At 33.6% G+C, this 22,049-nt stretch overlaps 1 protein-coding gene across 1 annotated transcript; it reads right to left on the reverse strand.

Annotated features, from left to right (window-relative positions):
* Positions 1-7,428: 7,428 nt before the first annotated feature.
* Positions 7,429-21,824, reverse strand: itfg2 (integrin alpha FG-GAP repeat containing 2). The gene is made up of 12 exons (XM_056455063.1): positions 21,602-21,824; positions 21,341-21,436; positions 21,210-21,251; positions 19,586-19,760; positions 18,448-18,587; positions 18,112-18,260; positions 17,920-18,014; positions 16,282-16,335; positions 15,776-15,867; positions 14,986-15,103; positions 11,138-11,311; positions 7,429-7,574 (listed from the first exon to the last, which is right to left on the reverse strand). Exons 1-12 carry the CDS (start codon positions 21,695-21,697, stop codon positions 7,495-7,497), a joined length of 1,311 nt encoding a protein of 436 aa, XP_056311038.1. The 5' UTR covers positions 21,698-21,824; the 3' UTR covers positions 7,429-7,494.
* Between the last annotated feature and the right edge of the window lie 225 nt (positions 21,825-22,049).

Raw genomic sequence — 22,049 nt, forward strand, 5'->3', positions numbered from 1 at the left:
TCAGTTCATAAACTCTAAGGAGTCTGCAGGTATTTACAATACTTTACGTACAACATATTACGTGTTAAAATAATAAATAGTTATTTGCAAAGCATAAAGGCCACACTATCAGCCTTATTTGAACATTTGAATAGGACATACAGTGCATCCAGAAAGTATTGATAGCGCTTCACTTTTTCCACATTTTTTTATGTTACAGCCTTATTCCAAAATGGATTGAATTCATTTATTTCCTCAAAATTCTACACACAATACCCCATAATGACAATGTGAAAAAAAATTGTTTGGAATTGTTGCAAATTTATTTAAAATTAAAAACCTGAAAAAATAAATCACATGTACATAAGTATTCACATCCTTCGCAGTGAAGCTCTAAATTGAGCTCAGGTACATTATGTTTCCACTGATCCTTCTTGAGATGTTTCAGCAGCTTATTTGGAGTTCACCTGTGGTAAATTCAGTTGATTGGACATGATTTGAAAAGGCATACACCTGTCTATATAAGGTCCCAGGGTTGACAGTGCATGTCAAAGCACAAACCAAGCATGAAGACAAAGGATTTGTCTGTAGACCTCCGAAATTTCTGCTGCTCTGAAAGTTCCAATAAGCACAGTGGCCTCCATCATCCGTAAGTGAAAGATGTTTGGAACCACCAGGACTCTTACTAGAGCTGGCCGGCCATCTAAGCTGAGTGATCGGGGGAGAAGGGCCTTAGTCAGGGAGGTGATCAATAACACGATGGTCACTATGTCTGAGCTCCAGCGTTCTTCTGTGGAGCGAGGAGAACCTTACAGAAGGACAACCATCTGTGCAGCAATCCACAAATCTGGGCTGTATGGTAGAGTGGCCAGACGAAAACCACTCCCTGCCTGGAATTTGGCAAAAGGCATCTGAAGGACTCTCAGACCATAAGAAACAAAATTCTCTGGTCTGATGAGACTAAAATTGAACGGCAGGCGTTACGTTTGGAGGAAACCAGGCACCGCTCATCACAGGCTAATACAATCCCTACAGTGATGCTTGGTGGTTGCAGCATCATGCTGTGGGGATGTTTTTCAGCAGCAGGAACTGGAAGACTAATCAGGATAGAGGGAAAGAAGAAGGCAGCAATGTACAGAGACATCCTGAATGTAAACCTGCTTCAGAGTGTTCTTGACCTCAGACTGGGGCAACGGTTCACCTTCCAGCAGGACGATGACCCAAAGCACACCACCAAAATATCAATGGACTGGCTTCACAACAACTCGGTGAATGTCCTTGAGTGGCCCAGCCAGAGCCCAGATCTAAATCCTTTTGAACATCTCTGAAAAGATCTGAAAATGCCTGTACACCGTCGCTTCCCATCCAATCTGATAGAGCTTGAGAGGTACTGTAAAGAGGAATGGGCAAAAATTCCCAAAGAAAGGTGTGCCAAGCTTGTGGCATCATATTCAAAAAGACTTGAGGCTGTAATTGCTGCCAAAGGTGCATCAATAAAGTATTGAGCAAAGGCTGTGAATACTTATGTACATGTTATTTATCAGGTTTTTTATTCTTAATAAATTTGCAACAATTTCAGAAAATCTTTTTTCATATTGTCATTATGGGCTATTATGTGTAGAATTTTGAGTAAATAAATGAATTTAATCCATTTTGGAATAAGGTTGTAACATAAAAAAATGTGGAAAAAGTGAAGCACTATCAATACTTTTCAGATGCACTGGATGTAGACTAAGCTAACTGGCTAACTTGAACATCTGCATAGGGTATAGGCCACATTAAATGGCTAATTTAAACTAGCCATTTCATTCGCAGATCAGAAATAAGCACTATAGTCTATCATTTACTAAGAATATCACTGGAACACCTATCTTGAGTAAAATTAAGATAACAGGTAAATTCAATCATCTGTGAAGGATACGTGCTAAGATAACAGGTACATTTTGTACAATTGCTTGGATTATGTTCAGGCTAACTGGTTAATTCAATCTTCTTTGAGGGATATGTGTTAAATTAATAGGTCAGTTTGAACAACTGTGTAAAGTACAGTTGGGCTAGCAGGTTCATTTGAACATTTGAGTAGAGTACAGCTAAGCTAACAGATTCATTTGAACATTTGAGTAGAGTACAGATAAGCTAACAGGTTCATTTGAACATTTGAGTAGAGTACAGCTAAGCTAACAGGTTCATTTGAACATTTGCGTAGAGTACAGCTAAGATAACGGGTTCATTTGAACATTTGTGTAGAGTACAGCTAAGCTAACTGGTTCCTTTGAACATTTGCGTAGAGTACAGCTAAGTTAACAGGTTCGTTTGAACATTTGCATAGAGTACAGCTAAGCTAACAGGTTCATTTGAACATTTGCGTAGAGTACAGTTAAGCTAGCAGGTTCATTTGAACATTTGTGTGAAGTACAGCTACGCTAACAGGTTCGTTTAAACATTTGCGTCGTACAGTTTAGCTAACAGGTTTATTTGAGCACTTGTGTAGAGCACAGTCAAGCTAGCGTTTCTATTTAAACATTTGCATAGAGCACAGTTAAGATAACATGTTCATTTGAACATTTTTGTAGAGGACAGCTAAGCTAACAGGTTCGTTTGAACATTTGCATCGAGTACAGTTTAGCTAACAGGTTCATTCAAACATTTGTGTGAAGTACAGCTACGCTAACAGGTTTGTTTGAACATTTGTATAGGCAGTACAGTTAACTAATATGTTAATTCAACAATTTGTGAAGATTCATTTTTAATATTTTCACAGGGGTATAGTCAAAGCTATCCACTTTTTGAACAAATTGTAAGCAAAACTATTGGGTTAATTTGAACATTTGTCCAGGGAAAGAACTAAGCTAGGAGGTTAGCCTATGAAATGAACAGAGTACATTCAGCAAATATAACTTGTTCACGACAGTTAATTCATGGATAAAGTGGATACTGGAAATGTCTAGGGAATGTTTCATCTCAGTCCTTGACAGCCCTTGGCTGACTATCAGGGAATTGCATTTAATCAAACTAAGAATTGAGAAGCATCCATATTAGATTAGATTCAGATTGGATTCAACTTTATTGTCATTACACATGTACAATTACAAGGCAACGAAACGCAGTTTAGGTCTAACCATTTCATTGCCTTGTACTTGTATAGAGTAGATAAAGGATTCTCACTGTAAGTGACAGGAAATATTTGCTGTTCAACACACAATCACCAACACCTGTAAGCTCGAATCCACTTAAACACACAGAGCCACAGCTGAGGCCTAAAGCGCAAACAAACAAAGATCAACCACCTCATATTTTGGCCGGAGAGGTTCCCTAGGGTGGTTTGTTCCCAGGGTCAGTATCTGCTGGCTCCACACACAGCCGGGTTTTTTTTTCCTCCGTGTTTTTTAACAGCTGGGCAATGAGTTCAGTTCACACAAACTCACTGCCTATTTAGAAAAAAGAAAGTAATAATGTCAAAGAGACAGCAAGATGATACATAATGAATGTTTCCATGCTGAAGACTACAAACCATCAATAGTACAACCACTGCAAAAGCCACCATGGATTTTAAATGTCACATTACACCACTAAATTCACAACATGACCCTTAGGAGTACAGTAGGCTCTTCTGATGGCCATGTACGGGCAAATAGGAAGTAGATTTGGCAAGACTGATGAGGGTGCTGAGAATGTGGGTCTTTATTTTACTCTGCACTTTTAAGGGCAAATCATTTTGTGCACTGCTTTTTTGGGTGTCTGGGGGATCAAACTAAATTCCAGTCACAGAACTGCTGTCAAAATAAATAAGCGGTTGTAAGCTTCATGCTTTTGGCATCTTGTTCAAAGATCATTAGATGACGCATGGTATTTTTTTTTTTCTATGAAAAGTTTTAAACATTTAAAAATGAATAGTAATTGTAAAAATGTACGCACATTATGTTGAAAAGTAATGTGTACACTTAAAAATGGATAGTTAAAAACAATTAATTCATGTTGTCCTAACACAAATCGATTGAGTTACCTTAATTCGTTTTACAAATTTAAGTTGACTGAACATAAAACAGTTAATTTATCTAAATAAATCTCAAATTTTGTTTTTTGCTCATTTTAAATATGTATTGAATGCATAATTTTTCTCAGAAAACATATTTCTAAAGGTGCCGTTGACTTGAAATTTCCCCCAGATGTTGGTAACAACCAAATAAATCCATATATGCAAAGAAATCTACTCTAATTCGAAATACTAATTAAGTTCTGCGTATTAAAATAAAATGACAGAGACGTTTAAAAAGGTAGTGAAAGCCCAGACAGCAGTTGAAATCTCTCAGTAGTTATTCAGCAAGCCTCTGCCCTTCATCATTGTAAATGAATATTAGCTGCTTCAGTCCAATATCTACATGATGATGAAACCAGGGTGGACATTTCAGCAAGACAATGATCCAAAAAACAGACAAGCAAAATCTCAAATGGTTTCAGAGAAAGAAAATCAAGCTGTAGAATGGCCCAGGCAATAACCTGACTTGAGTCCAATAAAAAATAAGAAGTATAGATCAGATTTGATAGACGAGACCCACAGAACCATACTCTGTTGAAGTCTGTGGAGGAAATAAATAAATTAATAAATCACACCTAAGCATTTCAGCCTCCATATGAGAGGCTCCTATAAGCTGCCATCACCAAAAAAAAAGCCTTTTATAAAGGATTATATATGTTTCAGTAGTTCTGAACTTTCTCCTTGTGTCATTTCATTGTTATTACATATGACTCGTTTTTCAGATTTTGTTTTGTTTATTTTTATGTTTGTATTGTTTGGGGTTTTCTCCAAAATCTGGTTCAATTTCATGTCAACAGCTCCTTTAGAAATGTTAATTCCAGGGGGAAAAAAACATGACGTGTTCAACACTTATTTTCCACACTGTATATATTTAATAAAAGCATAAAACACATCTAACAAAAGCACTATTAAAGACAAAAATATGCTTAAAATACTTATTCAAAATATCACATTTACATTTAGCAGACGCTTTTATCCAAAGCGACTTACAAATGAGGACAAGGAAGCAATTTACACAACTATAAGAGCAGCAGTGAATAAGTGCTATAGACAAGTTTCAGGTGTGTAAATATTAATAAACATCAGAGTATATTCATTGAAAACTGTATGCACATTTAATACCGCATTTAGCTTCATTTGCCTTGACAACTGCTGTCTGCCATTGTGTGAACTCCTGAGAGGCTAAAGAGATGTTTGTGTTCACTGAAGTACATAAGCTGTGTCTGGAGAACTCATAAATCCCCAGTGTTCTGCACTAAACTGCGGTGCGGAGCTCAGAAACGCCTCAAGGGCAGAACCCACACATACACACGGGACAGTGTTTAAGTCACACACTTCACTCTGTCCTCCCTCCTCAACAGCCAGAAAGCACATAATGCATGATGACACCTGCGCCAAACATTGCTCCAACACTAGAGTACACAAAACACAAAAGCTGGAATCAATGTGTGCTTCTCCAATCCCTAAAGCAAAGCATCTCTATAATGCATGGATAATGCATGAACGCTGGGACACCGAATCGTCCCCTCTGGGCTTTCCTATGTTACAGAGACAAGGACTTTGGTCTACCCAGAAAAAGGCTCAGGTGTTTTGCTCTATTCCTGGCAATTACTCAACGCCTGGAGGTACATAGCACTCGCTAATATTCAAAACTGAAGCTGCACATTGTTTACGCACAGTGAATTCTGAACTATGTGAAGTTTTTTTAAATGTTTAGAAACAAAAGTATTTCTATGATCGACCTTACCACCAGACTTTCAGTAACACAATCTGCTTGAGATTAGGTATTCAAACCATTAATTATTTACATGATAACAAGGAATTTAACAGGGTTGAAACTAAAAATATTTAACTAAAGTTAGCTATTGGCCATTGAGAAACTGAGAATGGATCTACTTGGCCTCATTGCCTAAAGACTTCACTTCAGACCCATTGACACCCTCTGACAATGCATTGATGAAATTAACAGTTGGATGTACCAACATTTTCTTCAGTTAAACAAAGAGAAAACTGAAGTCATTGCATTTGGGAACAGAGATGAGGTTTTCAAGGTGAAAGTGTACCTTAGCTCTAAGGGTCAAACAACAAAAAAGAAGGTCAAGAATCCTGGTGTTATTTTAGAGTCAGATATGGGTTTCTGTAGTCATGTCAAAGCAGTCAGTAAATCAGCATACTATCATCTCAAAAACATTGCAAGAATTAGATGCTTTGTTTCCAGTGAGGACTTGAGAGAAACTTGCTCATGCTTTTATCACCAGCAGGATGGATTACTGTAACGGCCTCCTCACTAACCTTTCCAAAAAGACAGACAGTTGCAGCTCATTAAGAATGCTGCAGCCAGGATTCTGACCAGAACCAGGAAATCAGAGCACATCACACCTGTCCTGAGGTCTCTACACTGGCTCCCAGTTACATTCAGAATAGATTTTATAAGTAATACTACTTGTCTATAAATCACTAAATGGCCTACGACCTCAATACATTACAGATATGCTTACTAAATACAAACCTAACAGATCACTCAGATCTTTGGGATTAAATAAATGAGAAATTCCAAGGGTTCCGTCAAAGCAGGGTGAATCGGCCTTCAGCTACTATGCCCCCACTGCTGGAATTAGCTTCTAGTAACAATCTGATGTGCTCCAACATAAGGCACATTCAAATCAAGACTGTTTAGCGGTGTCTTTACTGAATGAGCACTGTGCTAAGACCAACAGAACACACTATTATGTCTCACTTTTTTTTGTTTTCCTTCCTTTAAAACCTGTTTTAACACATTTTAATCTGCTTTATCTTTAATCACATTTATTCTTTGTTTTTATTTTCTTATACTTGTCTCTTTTACACCCGTTCATGCAAAGCGCTTTACATTACCATTGTGTATTAAATGTGCTATATAAATAAACTTGCCTTGCGTAAGGGTGTTAAACTAAAATGAACTGTGATATTTATTTAAAGGGACAGTTCAGGCATAAAAATTGCAAGTAATTTACCATCCACTAGTTTGTGTTTCTTCCTTCTCATAAACACTAAAGATTACAGCAGTTGCCATTGACTTCCACAGTATTTATTTTGCTACAATGGTTGTCAGATGCTACCAGTTTCCAAAATATTCTTCAAAATACCTTCCAGAAGAAGATACTAGAATAAATAGAACCAAAAAGATTTGGAATCATGCACCTCAGGGTAAAAAAACGGTGAGTACATTTTCATTTTTGAGTGAACGACCCCTTTAAACTGCTGATTACATATAAGATGAAATAAATTTTATTAGCTAAATTGTAGCATTTGTCAAGTATAACTGTCATACTGTGATCAATCTACACTTGAAATCTGGCTACTGAAGTGTTGTACAATGTTGACAAATGAACAGCCTGAAAAGCAAAAGAAGCAAATGACAGACAAAGAGAAAGTATTGTGAAGTAGTTTTAATAAAAGTCTATTTACAGAAATGAAGAGCTGTGTTTGCGAGTTGTGATTCATTGTCCGCCGTCTTTCGGTATGGTCTTGTAGAGCACGTCTCCAATGAGTTTCCGAACTGCTACTGTGTCACTCATATCTGTAAGATGCACAAACACATACATACATATATACACATACTTATACTCTTTGGTGAGGATTCTCAGATTTTCTGAAGAATGAAAAACACTGACAACTCTGTAGAAACCAACAAAAGCTTATTTCATGCATGCATGTGTGTGTGTGTGTGTGTGTATGTGTTTTTGTGACCGATCAAGACACAAATCTGCATAATGACATAGGTATGACAGGTATTACAAGAAGGTGGTGAAATATGAGGACATTTCTGATGTCTTCATTTCTCAAAAAGCTTATAGATCACACAGAATGAGTTTTTTTCAGAAAGTAAAACTGTACACAGTTTCCTGTGAGAGTTGGCTTTAGGGGTAGGGTGGGGTTAGGGCAATAGAAAATACTGTTTGTACAGTATAAAAACAATGGAAACCTATTTGTAATGTCCCCACAATTCACAGAAACAAGCTTGTGTGTGTGTGTGAGTGGAAATGTGGCGCATAAATCACCTAAAAATTCAAAAATGATAACAAAATGAGCTCTCAGTATGGACTCTTGTAAGATATTTTAAAAACTACTAATGGCTTATGAGAATGTGAGGACATTAATTAAAGCTCCAAAATGCCTCTAATGCTTTTTTAAACATCCTTCTGAATCTATTAGCATAAAGCAGTCCTTTTATATATTCAGTAAAATTAAAGTCAAACAAATTCTCCAATTCACTAATTAAAATTGAATCAACCTTCATTCCTTCTTCTCCCCGAGGGAATCAAAAAGACATCTCATTAACCTAAAATCAAAACATTTCTCTAAAAGGAAAAAGACGTTCAGTGACTTAATTGCGCTTTTATCACTGAACACTCCATGTGCCGTAACTGGCATGAATCTCCACCAACATCACAAAAACCGTCATCCATCATGTTTTTGCCTCCTCTCACCTGCGACCCATGGCACGGTGAGCTAATCACGCTTTGAAAATCACATTGTGGGAGCACATCAGACTCAGAGGATGAATAATTAACCGCGGCCCCAGGAAATCAAGCTGGCTTTTCATTAACAACTGTGCATGTGGCAGGAGTCTGAGTGAGCGGAGCGACCTGACCCCCCTTCAGCCCAGTCAAACGCTTTCAGTAAAACGCAAATTGCGCAGAAAAAAGAATGCGTTTAAGAGCAATTGTGGTTTTACTGACATGACAACAGCAACTGTTGGAGCGATTATTTGTGCACAAGTCCAAGCAGTAAGGATGATCAATGCCAAAATGCCTTAAACCTTTTAAAATTGTTAACAGTACAGTAAGCAAGTACTTGACTCTTCTAAAATGTAAAAACATCATAATAGTTTGCAGATATGTAAGAAAAATGCTATGTTGTAATTTATTTTAACTTGAAAAACAATGCTACAGTCAGTAAATATCATTTAAAAATGTGCGTTCCACGTCAGAATATCTGTTTGTCTTTGTTTTGGTGTGTGTAAGCCCACTGCCAGTTTAATCAATTGGATTTCAGCATCCTGTGCTGCCTTGGTGGAAAACACAGCACATTTCATTTCATTTATGGAAGCTGCCAGAGTTAGAGTCAAAGATTCTTCAAAGCTTTAGCACTCACCTAAGATCAACAATACGTTCACAAGTCACCATTATAAATATGCAGCATGACTACAGATATAACAGGGCTGGTTCCACTTATGTGGCTAATAAACCTGATTTCATAGAACCGTATCAACCTCCAAAATGAGTCTTTCCTACTGATGTCATCAATCTGGTAATCTGTGTGTGATTCAAGTCTTAAAGATGAGGGCCCAGGTGGAAAAAAGCCATCTCCGTTATTTTGAATTGAGGTTGCAACATCTAGTTCAACCACTAGGTTACTAGGTTAACCACTGGTAATTGTAAGGTTTTGTTTTTAAATGCGTTTCTGTGGGATGGATAGACATGCACAGTTTGAAAGCAATTTTGCAAACATACAGGCTACATACAGCTAGTGATCACCTTATGAGAGAGACTGACAATCTAGCACTTAAACTTAATTAAATTACACCGACTTGTTGCACGGGTCTATGTAATACTTGATTCTGACTGCTTAATCATTACATTCTAAAGTTTTACTCTTACATATATCTCACAAATAACACATGTTCATCAGGGTACTTTGAATCATCTTCACCATCAGTAAATATATTAATAAAGACGTATGCTTATTTGTTTTTGACTGTTTGGCACCATGCTGCGAATGAATAATAATACAATGAAAAATAAAAAAAGTAGGTTAGTGTAGGCTTCTTCCAGCCATTCAAGACATTTTATTTCTACAGGTCCTACATTTTATAAAAAGAGTAAAAAAATGATAACAGCACATATCAATGTGTCTAATAATTTGCATCTGTATGTTTCGTTTTGTTGCAAGTAGCCATGCAATAAGCGGGATACTGTACATCAAGCCAGATGTTTCACAGAATGAAGCCCTTCAGTCCAATATATAACAGATTAGCCTGTCAGGTGTTTTCTGCTATCCCTTATCTTGCTACACCTAAATATATTAAGTGTTGTTGTTGTTGTTTTTTTAATCACAGTAAAATTTCTGCAAAAATTAAGTAGAAAAAACTTAATTCATTTAGGTGCAACAAGTTGAAGTAATTTAAGCTGATCGTTTTTTTTTTTTGCAAACTTATACACATAAATCAATCATATAAATGTGAGATCCATCAGGAAAAGTGTTCATTCAGTGCATTTCTTTTTTGTGAGTAGAAAGTCTCTGCTGGAGAAGAGATCGTGTTGAGAACAGCAGCAGCGAATACATGATTTATTAGGCTACTGATAGAATTTTTATTGAGCCATCACATTTACTTTTTTCAATCCACTGGTCACAACTGAAAGCCAAAATCAGAAATGGCTTGTATCCTCCAAACAGCACTAATATAAAGCTAAATAGGTAAATAATATATAAATAAATGTAAAGAGGCCAAAACTAGTCAGCAGGAAAGCAGGATTTTTCCTCACTGACCGTAGGGCTAAAGGTTGTATGTGCACGTCAATGCTGTTTTCATTCATGTCAGGGTTTGAAAATAAATGCCATCAGCTTGGTCTAATTTTATTGAGTCTGTCTTAGGTTGTTTTTCTTAAAAAAAAAAAAAAAAAGTTAAGCATGTCGTTTCAAAATAAAAGTGATTTAGATCGGGTACAGATTTAGCAGTTTTTCAAAATTAGCATCAATCACACTGTACTTTTACCCTAATGTATGAGTAAACATTCAAATGTACTTTGGACTTAAGCATATTAATAATATCAGCCAACATAACCATTACTGACATACATCTGAATAAATCACAACTAAATACCTTTCAATTGAGTAACTAAATAATTAGTTTCAACAATAAAACATGAAATCTCATAAATATAGAGTGACACACTTTCGGAGATGTGTGCTTTTTACTCATAATGCAAAGGTTGCTCAATTATTATGCACATAGATATTTGATCGTGCTTATAAATTGTATCTTTTCCCAGGCTCCTCCAGATGGTCACTGTGAGCAATGTTGAGCTTTGCAAACACACACATACACAAACACACAGTCGCACAAAGACGTCCACTCACCCACTCCCAGTCTGCGGAGCAGGTGTGGATACTCTGGTCGGTCCTCCAGCACACTCAGCAGGTTTGTGGGCTCCATCCTCTCCAGCTCCACCCTCCAGTACACATAGATCTTATGGTTGAAGCTGACATAGACCAGACAGGGGCTGTTCCTTCCATCCTTGCATGCATACTGGCCTATTGAGACAATAAGACTATTGACCTTATGTACGAGCCATTTGATTCTTTCTGGCTCAAGAGCTCTGATCTCATTCACTTCCATTCATTTTTAGACGTTAAAAACAGCTTGTTATGCTGCTTGATATTGCAAACTGCCATTTTCTTTTTATATTATTCCCCTTTTTATGTATAACATGTAGTTTGAGGGCTTTATGCCATTTTAATACTCCTAGTCATTTCTCCAGTAAGTAACTGAAAGAAAGTTCTAACGCAATCGCAAAAACAAGCTTATATCCATATCTCAGAATGAGGTCAATAATGCTACACATGCTGCTACAAAATACTACATGATTCATTAAAAAAAATCCATAAATTATATATATTTTTAAAGATAATACTTTAGTGTACTGACAAAGAATGCATACAATTAAAAATAAAGAATACATATAATACCTATAACCTATTTAATTATAAACATTAAAATATATATTTTACTGCATGCATTATCATTTATTTATTAACAACCTGTACAAACATATTTTTTCTGTAAAATACGTATTATATTAAATATCTAGTTAATGTTTTATATACATTGCATATTAGTTTTGAATTTATTATATATTACACTCATAATTAAACTCACGATTATATATCTTTTTTTCCAGAGGATAATTGACAAACTTAACAAACGTTATTAATTATTCTATAAATTAAATTTTTTACAAAACAACTTGTTATATATATATATATATATATATACATACATACATACATACATACATACATACACATAGATATACAGGTGAAATCAGAAATATTAGCCCCCCTTTAATTTTTTTTTTTTTTTTAAACATTTCTCAATAGATGTCTAACAAAATATTTTTTCTTCTAGAGAAAGTCTTATTTTGGCAAGAAAAAAAGCAGTTTTTAATTAAAAAAAAAACATTTTAAGGTCAATATTATTAGCCCCTTTAAGCTATACTTTTTTTCTATAGCCTACAGAACAAACCATCCTTATACAATAACTTGCCTAATTACCCTAACCTGCCTAGTTAACCTTATTAACCAAGTTAAGCCTTTAAATGTCACTTTAAGCTGTATAGAAGTGTCTTGAAAAATACCTAGGCAAATATTATTTACTGTCATCATGGCAAAGATAAATTAAATCAGTTATTAGAAATGAGTTGAAAAAATCTTCCCTAAGCAGAAATTGGGGAAAAAAATAAACAGGGGGGCTAATAATTCAGGGGGTTTAATAATTCAGACTTCAACTGTATACGCATTACAATGTTTTTTTTTTTTTTTACAGATACTGATAATGGGTAAATATAAAAGATTTCTGCGATTAATGCAATAATGTGTTGTACAAAAAATAAATATATGGCTCTTCCTATTTAAATGCATAACTACAAATTGTCAATCTAGAGAAACTATTTATACTCATAAATTTATACTCACTATTTATACTCATACCTGTTGCCTAAAAACTAAACCGAACACAAACAACGTGATACATGACAATTTATGCAAATGTACGCCCCGTTTACTAGAATGCCTATTAAATGAACATCGATTAAAACTGTTTTGTCTTTAAGCTCGAATGATTGCTCATTAAATCAAACTACACCTCTGCCTTATTGTTGACACTTTCAAATGTAAATTACCACTCAGGAATTGACTGGCAGTGTATGAACAAGGCCACATAACATTTCACCCGCCGACTGATCTGTTTAGCATGAGAATATGTTTCTCCAGAGAAACCTCTTCTCGACATTCCCATCATACAGCAGACTCACAGAGACCCGGGCTGAATTTTAATGAATGCATGCATTTGCTTTCTGCATTTTTATTTCTCTCCACCAGATGAAAATGAAGACACAGGTGTATGAGCTGATAAACACTCTACGTACGGTGCAAGGCTTTGTTGTACATGAGTCACAGCTTTTCAATGTCAACATGAATGCAAGTCATGATGCTTTTGTGTGCAACACATCTCTCCATCCATTTAATCCTCTTAATGCAACAATTTCAATACTACGTCAATGTGAGCCACGAGGAGAGAGAAAAAGAGAGAGGAAGAAAGCTGATAAAAGAAACAGGAAGGTGGAAGAAGTGAAAGAGACAGGTACACAAATGAGACTGATATTTCCTATCCAGCAGGGCACTGTGCTAACACTGAAGTTAATATTAAAATACAAATGAGTGCTTTAATCCTTATTTTGAAGCATTAGGGTGGATTTAAAGAGATTTTTAAAGAAAGGGAAAAATGTTTGTAAAGATAAATAACAACTGATTAAGTAAATAAAATATTGCACTAGTTTCTTGAAAACTGATACTAAAACAATTAAGAAAAAAGTGTATATATATATATATATATATATATATATATATATATATATATATATATATATATATATATATATATATATGTATAAATTCCTGATTGGTGTATATATATATATATATATATATATATATATATATATATATATATATATATATATATATATATATATATATATATATATGTTTAACAGAGCAAAGTAATTTTCACAGTATGTCTGATAATATTTTTTCTTCTGGAGAAAGTCTTATTTGTTTCATTTCGGCAAGAATAGAAGCAGTTTTTAATTTTTTTAAAACCATTTTAAATGTGAAAATTATTAGCCCCTTTAAGCTATATAGTTTTTCGATAGTCTACAGAACAAACCATCCTTATACAATAATTTGCCTAATTACCCTAAACTGCCCAGTTAACCTAATTAACCTAGTTAAGCCTTTAAATGTCATTTTAAGTTGTATAGAAGTGTCTTGAAAAATATCTAGTCAAATATTATTTACTGTCATCATGGTAAAGATAAAATAAGTTATTATTAATGTGTAATTTTGTATTCTTATTTACTTATTTTTAAAGATAGGGGGAAAGGTTATACAATATATATATATATATATATATATATATATATATATATATATATATATATATATATATATATATATATATATATATATATATATATATATATGTAAAACATGAATACATTTATTTTTAATAACGGGGAAAACATAAATGACCACTGACTTACTAATTAATTTACTTATTACATTAGTGTTACACTAAATTTAAGAAACCAAATGAGGCCACGGTATATAATATACATATGCTAATAGCTTTTTGAGTAAAACGGTTTTTATGGAAAATTTGGGGAGAAATATGCTCAAAACAATATATATATATATATATATATATATATATATATAATTATATTAATATATATATATATTATATTATTATTATTATTATTATTATTATTATTATTTGGGGCAGAATATGATCAATGCACATTTTGTTAGATATAATATTTATAGATATAATATTTCTAGTTTCACAAAGAAAGACCAGGCTATTTTTAGACGACTAAAATGTATTTAAACTGAAAAAAGTATTACATTTCAGGTGCAAGAAAATATTCATGACTGAACATTAAATAACTAAAACTAAAATTAAGTAAACTAAAGCCATACATAAGCAAAACTAATACAAATGGCACAACAAGTGTAAAATAAAAATGAGAACGAAAATAATTAAAATAAAAACTCATGCACATCAAACACAATAAAATAAAAAAAGTTACAAAAGCTACTCAAACTGTACTGAAATACCTCTGTTAGACCCTATAAGAGAAGCTCACCTGCACAGAACGCATTCACATTTTCATCAAACTGGAAGCGAACCACCATCCGTGTATGATCGATAATGTACGTCTGACCATCCCAAGCACAGGCCACCACTTCCTCTCTCCCATCACCCTGAATCCACAAAACACACCTTGATAACCATCAGGTTAAAGTGCACTTCCAAATATGAAAACCGCATCATCATTTACTCTCCCTCTACCCTTCAAACCTGTTTGAGTTTCTTTCTTCTTTCCCCCCCAAAAAAAGATATTTTGATAGAAACCGGCAGCCATTGACTTCTATAGTATTTTTTCCTAATATGGATGTCAATAACTACTGGTGTTCCAACATTTCTCGAAATATCTTCTTTTGTCTTCAACACAAGAGAGAAACTCAAAGTAATAGAGGGTAAATTTATATTGGTAGTTGAAAGATCACTTTAATGGAGATGCACAACTGAAAACTCTAACACTTTAGTTTAGGTCACAATTGATGCTATTCACTACTGGTTTATTACCTGCCTATAAGTAAGTTATTAACTGTTCATTAGTAGTTATACTTCCCTAATACTACCCAAAAGCCTAAATTCAACTTCTACTTTATTAACAATTAATAAACAGCTAATTAGTAGTTTATTAAGCTAGTAGTGTTAGTTAATGGCTTGTTAATACCGTGAATTGTGACAAACTAAAGTGTAACCGAAAACTCTAGCCACATTTTTTTCCAGATAACGTTTGATTTTCTTTTAATATTATTTCAGTATCATGTCGATTTTGGGCCAATATTACATCAAGTCATACTTACAGTAACATCCAGCTTCTGGAGGGCAAAAAGCTGGTGGTCAACCTGCACAGACCACAAGAGCTTCTCTGAGCTGTCCATGAGCTTCAGCGTTCCTGGAAGACATTCAACAACAACACACACACACATAAAAACACATTGACAGAGAGCAGCATTCAATGAAAAACAATCACAACAGCTAATGAAAAACACCAGCAGCTGAACAATCAATAACATCAATCCACTGCTGCACAAACAACCTTAAAAGGCATGTTGATGAAAAGTATAACATAAAAAAATCTTCTGAATTTGTGCCATGGAGACAGACGTGAAGAACAATGACACACTTTTAGAGTATAAAGCCAATTTCAAACACACCTGAGCCCAGAGTGACCAACGAATATGGTGAAAACAAAAAACAAGAACAGGAATTGCGAGCTTTGGTCTGTCAGACTGAGCTCATGTTCGGTCTACATCAAATAGGCTCTGTTGTGATGCTGTTCACAGTGATGGAGGACTCACACACTCACCATCTAAAGTGCAGAGAGCAAACAGGCCACCTTTAGAAGATTCATCTTTAGAGCCTAGACAGAGTAAAAACAAGACATTTTATAAGGTTTGTTGAAATGCAAGCAAAAAAAAATGCATTTTAGAAAATTGTATAAATATTAACACAATTTACTGTTAATTTAGAATTACATATATTACATTACATTTAATAAATATATGAATAAATTCCATCTAAGTTATATATATATAATTATATAAAATATTTCCCAAATGATGTTTAACAGAGCAGGGAATTTTTCACAGTATTTTCTATATTTTTTCTTCTGAAGAAAGTCTTATTTCTTTTATTTCGGCTAGAATAAAAGCAGTTTTCAATTTTTTTTAAAAGCATTGTAAAGGTCAATATTATTAGCCCCCTTAAACTATATATTTTTTCGATAGTCTACAGAAGAAACCATCATTATGCAATAATTTTGCTAATTACCCTAACTTGCCTAGTTAACCTAGTGTTTAAATTGCACTTAGCTGAAGTATCTTGCAAAATGAGTGATTAAATATTATTTACTGTCATAGAAATTAGAAATGAGTATTTAAAACTATTATGTTCACAAATGTGCTGAAATCTGCATGTGTGTTTAAATCACATGATCATTAAATCACATTTTTGCAGTTGAATGAGCTGGTGGTTGGAGACACCAGTGGGATTTTACATCTATAAAAATGATGACTGTAAGCCCTGGATCACGCGATCATGAGTGGGCATGGTGAAGATCATGACTTTACAGATGTTGATGGAGAAACAATGATGAATATGTTTGACTTTTAGAAGTAATGATGCTGTTTTATTCTTAGTTAACCTGTGTAGGAGTTGGAGATATTTGTAACAAAGGAAGGGTAAGATTGTGTTTCTATTTCTCTATTACAAAAAATGCCAGTTCTACCATGGTGTCAGATGACAGTACCATGTTATTGGTCAATACCTATTGTAATCATACCATAGTTTTGTACTTTATATGTATTAAAAATAAAATAAAGACACATATGCATATAAAAATGACAACTTCTTTCCATTAAACAAAAATTAAGAAAAAAAATGGGGCTATATTTCAGGAGGGCTAATTATTCAGACTTCAACTGTGTATGTATATATATTTATTTATTTCAGATATTAACTATCAGATATATTACACATGTATATATATATATATATATATATATATATATATATATATATATATATATATATATATATATATGTGTGTGTGTGTGTGTGTGTTAAAATGTGTATAAAATGTTACAAACGTATCATTTAAAAACATCTTAACAGAAACCTACATTTTCTGTAATATATCTGATTTATCCATCCATCCATCCATCCATCCATCCATCCATCCATCCATCCATCCATCTATCTATATATATATATATATATATATATAAATCTGTTAATATCTGAAATAAATATAGAATTTAAAAAAATTTGAATCAATACATTTGATGTTATGGCCATTTCTGTTATTATAACAAAGTTTTTTTGTTTTTTTAAATAATTGAAAATGTGAATAAGAAGATATATATAAATATTCTATTTAGGCATCACAGGATTCCAATTTTAGAACGGGATATGCATACAGTTGTAAATGTGCGACAGTTTGTACCTCTGGAAATACTGCCAATCAAGTGAGTGGACACATTCTTATTATGGATGCGTCCAGTCGTAAGATGAAGGACAACATCTCTGGAAGAGCCCTCCCTGTGTTAAAATACACACAAAAAATGTCCTAAAACCAGTTCTGGATATGGTCTGAATTATTTAGCACTGCTGCAATCCCTCATTGTGATTCTCTCACCTGCAAGGGGTTGCTGTGTTTTCATCCCCAGGTCCTGCGGCGCCCTCTTGTGTCCATGAGCACATGAGAATGGCATAACCACAGCCGGGCTGAGACACCATTAGCTCAGGCAGACCTTCTGGACTCGGATTCACCGACAGACTGTCCACCTGGAAAAAGCAGACAGAAAGGGTTTTTGTAAATTTCCCCTGAAGTGCTTTAGCTCTAAGCAAAATGCTAATGACTATTGTAAAAAGGAAAACCGACTTGATCTGCCCCACCCTTTCTTTTTGTTCGAGTTACGTCATGCATTGAACAAAGATGTTGACTTGATGTTTGAAGTATGTAGATCAGTACCTGACCCTCCAGAAGCCATTTCTTGAGTAGGATCAGCTGACCAGAGCTCATATCTGAAGCATCAGAAGGTTCCTCCCATCTGAAGGCCCGGACCACCCGGTCAGTGTAGCCAACAACAAGCTCACAGCGACCGTCTCCATCTTAGACACATATTGAGGCAAGTCACGAAGCAAATAAAGTAAAATATATATATATATATTAGAAAAAATGTAAAGTATTCACAATATTTCCAGAGTTGATATATCACAGAAAAAACTTTTAAGTACAAGTGCTCTAATGCAACTGAAAACTGAAATACTATTTTTTACATATTAGCTCAAAACTTTTTACAGATGGGATTTTTAAAATAATTTTTATTTCTTTTTTCACTCAAAAAAATTTCAAATTATTATCAAAATACTATAGAAACAGAAAAACAAAACAGTAGAATATTTATTTTCTGTATATTTGTATTTTAAAATAAGGTTTTTGTTTTTTCTACTATGGAAGTCAATGATTACAGGTTTTCAGCTTTCATAAAGCTTTCAACTCAGTTTTGGAACCACTTGAAGGTCAGACAATTGAGGGTCAGTATATTTTCATTTTTGGGTGAACTATCCCTTTAAATATACCTGCAAATATTAAAGTATGCCATGAAAGAAATACTTTATAGTGTAATCGCTCGTTGTTGATTTAAAGTTACAATCAGAACTCCCATTTTTTTCAATAAAGCTGAAATCTTTACAGCAATGTGAACATTAAGTATGATTAAATTATACTTATGATTTATATTTTGATTTATATGTTCATAAGATCATGTTTGTTGTATTATCGTGTATTTTAATTTGTTGATTTTTATTTTTATATAAAATCTAACCAGAGACAAGGGTTGCAAATTAGCTTCGTCCTATATGCCCTATGTACGCAACATCGGTTGCCTTTGTATAACAATGTCAAGTGTATTGTCCCTGTTAAATAAACAAACAAATAAATAAAACATTTTGATGTTTTATTTGTATTATCCTAAAAAAGAACTTTATGAAAAACAAAACAGCTAAAAATCTCAAATTTGTCTGGTGCATGAAAAAAAGAATCTGTCATTCTAATGTGAGCTAAAAAGGTTGGCAAACTGTAGGCACGTCATAAGAAAACTCCTCACCAATATCACTGATGAGCATAACTTTGGTGTTGGCAGGGATGTGCTGGGTGTAACTGGGCTTCTGCTCATCACCAGTTGAGCCATCCTGCTGACTGGAAGAGTCTGGCTTTGCTGCAGCAGAACTGATGTCAAACAGGTGAAACCAACCCTCCGCTCCCACCGCCACTACTACATTCTGCCAGATAGGAGAGAAAGTGGTGTGGTGTTAAAAACAAATACTAAAAACATGTTTTGTTTTTGAGCTTTTCATAAATAACTATAATTAACTGAACAAAAATAAACATACACAAAGTATATTAAAATAAATATATATCTGTCACAGCAGTCTATGAGACCTATTACATGATTACAGTAAGAGTATTATTTTCTAGGAGAGGACTCTGGGAGGATTTGTACTTAAATCAGAAAAAGACTTTTACTAAAAAAAGTAAAATGTTAACTGATAAACATTATTATATACATAAATACGTTTCATCATATTAAATGTTTTTGTATAGAAATATATTAAAGGTGCACATATATATACATTATAATATCAATAATTTATTTATTTTTTATTTATTTATTGCCACATCAGCAACTTATGGCTATTTCGTGGTCAAATGGATATACATAAAATATGACATGATAAAAACAAATTCGTATTACACTAAAAAAATTACTTAGATAAATATATAAAATTTAAATAGATAAAATTCACACAAAAATTTATTCAAAGTTAAATATGACTTTTCAGTAAAATTTTTGATAAAAAATGTAAAACTCTTAGTAAAACTAAAAATGTAAAAAAAGTACTCTCCTTATAAAAATATTGTCTAATGGAATTTAAACTTCTACATTCCAACAAAATATGTTTTATGGTAAGAGCAGCCTTGCAGTAATTACATTTAGGTGATTCTTCGTTATTCAATAAATATAAATGTGTTAACCTAGAATGTCCAATTCGACATCTGGTATAGACCGTCTGATCATGCCTGGTCTCAAAATTATAATTTGCTAAATATCTTTCATTTATTTTAGGGGTTAATTTCATGTAATTTGTTATTTATGCAGTCGTCCCAATTTATGCAGTTGTTCCCTTAGCCATGTTTCGTTTATGTACAAATTGATTGTGGCTTTCAAGTCCTCAGGAGGAATTAAACATTCTGTCACATTTAAGGAGATTTGAATCTGTTTTTATAATAACAATAATATGATTTACTTTCTATAAATTTCAATTAATCAATATGAATTGATTAAATGTATTATAGAAATTATAATTTTAGATTACATTAATATATATATATATATATATATATATATATATATATATATATATATATATATATATATATGAATTAACTGTTTTAGGACAACTCTGATGAAAAGTGATGATCCACTTTAAATGTTGACTACTGTACATTACTAACACTTTTAGTATTATTTACTAGACAATAGACATACATATAGATAATACTGTAATTATTACATGCTTATGTGTCTTCATTTCATTTATAATACATATAATGTAAAACAATATTTTGGTATGATTACAATAGGTATTGTCCAATAACATGGTATTGTCATCTGACACCATGGTAGAACTGGCACTTTTTGTGATAGAGAAATAGAAACACAATCTTACCCTTCCTTTGTTACAAATATCTCCAACTCCTACACAGGTTAACTAAGAATAAAAACAGCATCATTACTTCTAAAAGTCAAACATATACATCATTGTTCCTCCATCAACATCTGTAAAGTCATGATCCTCACCATGCCCACACATGATCGAGTGATCCAGGGCTTACAGTCATCATTTTTATAGATGTAAAGTTTCCCACTGGTGTCTCCAACCACCAGCTCATTCAACTGCAAAAACACAAGAGATATGATTTAAACACATATTCACAGAAACACACTGAACAGGGAGATAACTAGAACTCGATAGATATAATGCAGATATGATGACAAACCAAACCATTTAATTTCGCATCTGATTAATACACATACAACATAAATATTACTGTAACTTACAGAGTCGTTATCTGCATCTCCAAGACAGATGGCGTAAGGAAAGAGTGTTCCGGTGAAGTCTAAACTCACCCGCTGCACATAACTTACCGAGCGCATGACTTTTCAAACTTTGCAGACTATAAATGACAATTTATTACAGCACTGTTAAAGTAAATCATATTTTAGCTGCACTTCTCATTCAGTGCAAACAAACAAATGCACATGATCTGACGCTGCGCCTTCGTTTCAAAATAAAAGTCTGTGCTCGCTATAATAAAAGCAATTTGAAGTTGTGTTGAATCACTTTCAATGTTTTAACACTGTTAGCTCAAGAACATATGTCTTTTCGAAGTAAAATTGCATTAAAATTAGTAAAGGTAATTATTATTTACGTCACAAATGTTTTCTTTTTCATAAATATTCTTTTGAAATTTCCCAACCTTATTTTTAGAGGGATAGTTTACCCCAA

Source organism: Danio aesculapii, chromosome 4 (genome assembly GCF_903798145.1).
Source record: "Danio aesculapii chromosome 4, fDanAes4.1, whole genome shotgun sequence".
Lineage (NCBI taxonomy): Eukaryota > Metazoa > Chordata > Actinopteri > Cypriniformes > Danionidae > Danio > Danio aesculapii.

What these genes read in the sequence shown, in the direction of transcription:
- itfg2 (XM_056455063.1), bottom strand. Translation starts at nt 21,697, where the DNA reads ATGCGCTCGGTAAGTTATGTGCAGCGGGTGAGTTTAGACTTCACCGGA. An exon ending in GAGATGCAGATAACGACTCT is followed by an intron (nt 21,437 to 21,601) that starts GTAAGTTACAGT and finishes GTGTTTTTGCAG; the next exon opens with TTGAATGAGCTGGTGGTTGG. An exon ending in GCTCCGCAGACTGGGAGTGG is followed by an intron (nt 7,575 to 11,137) that starts GTGAGTGGACGT and finishes TGCATCTTACAG; the next exon opens with ATATGAGTGACACAGTAGCA.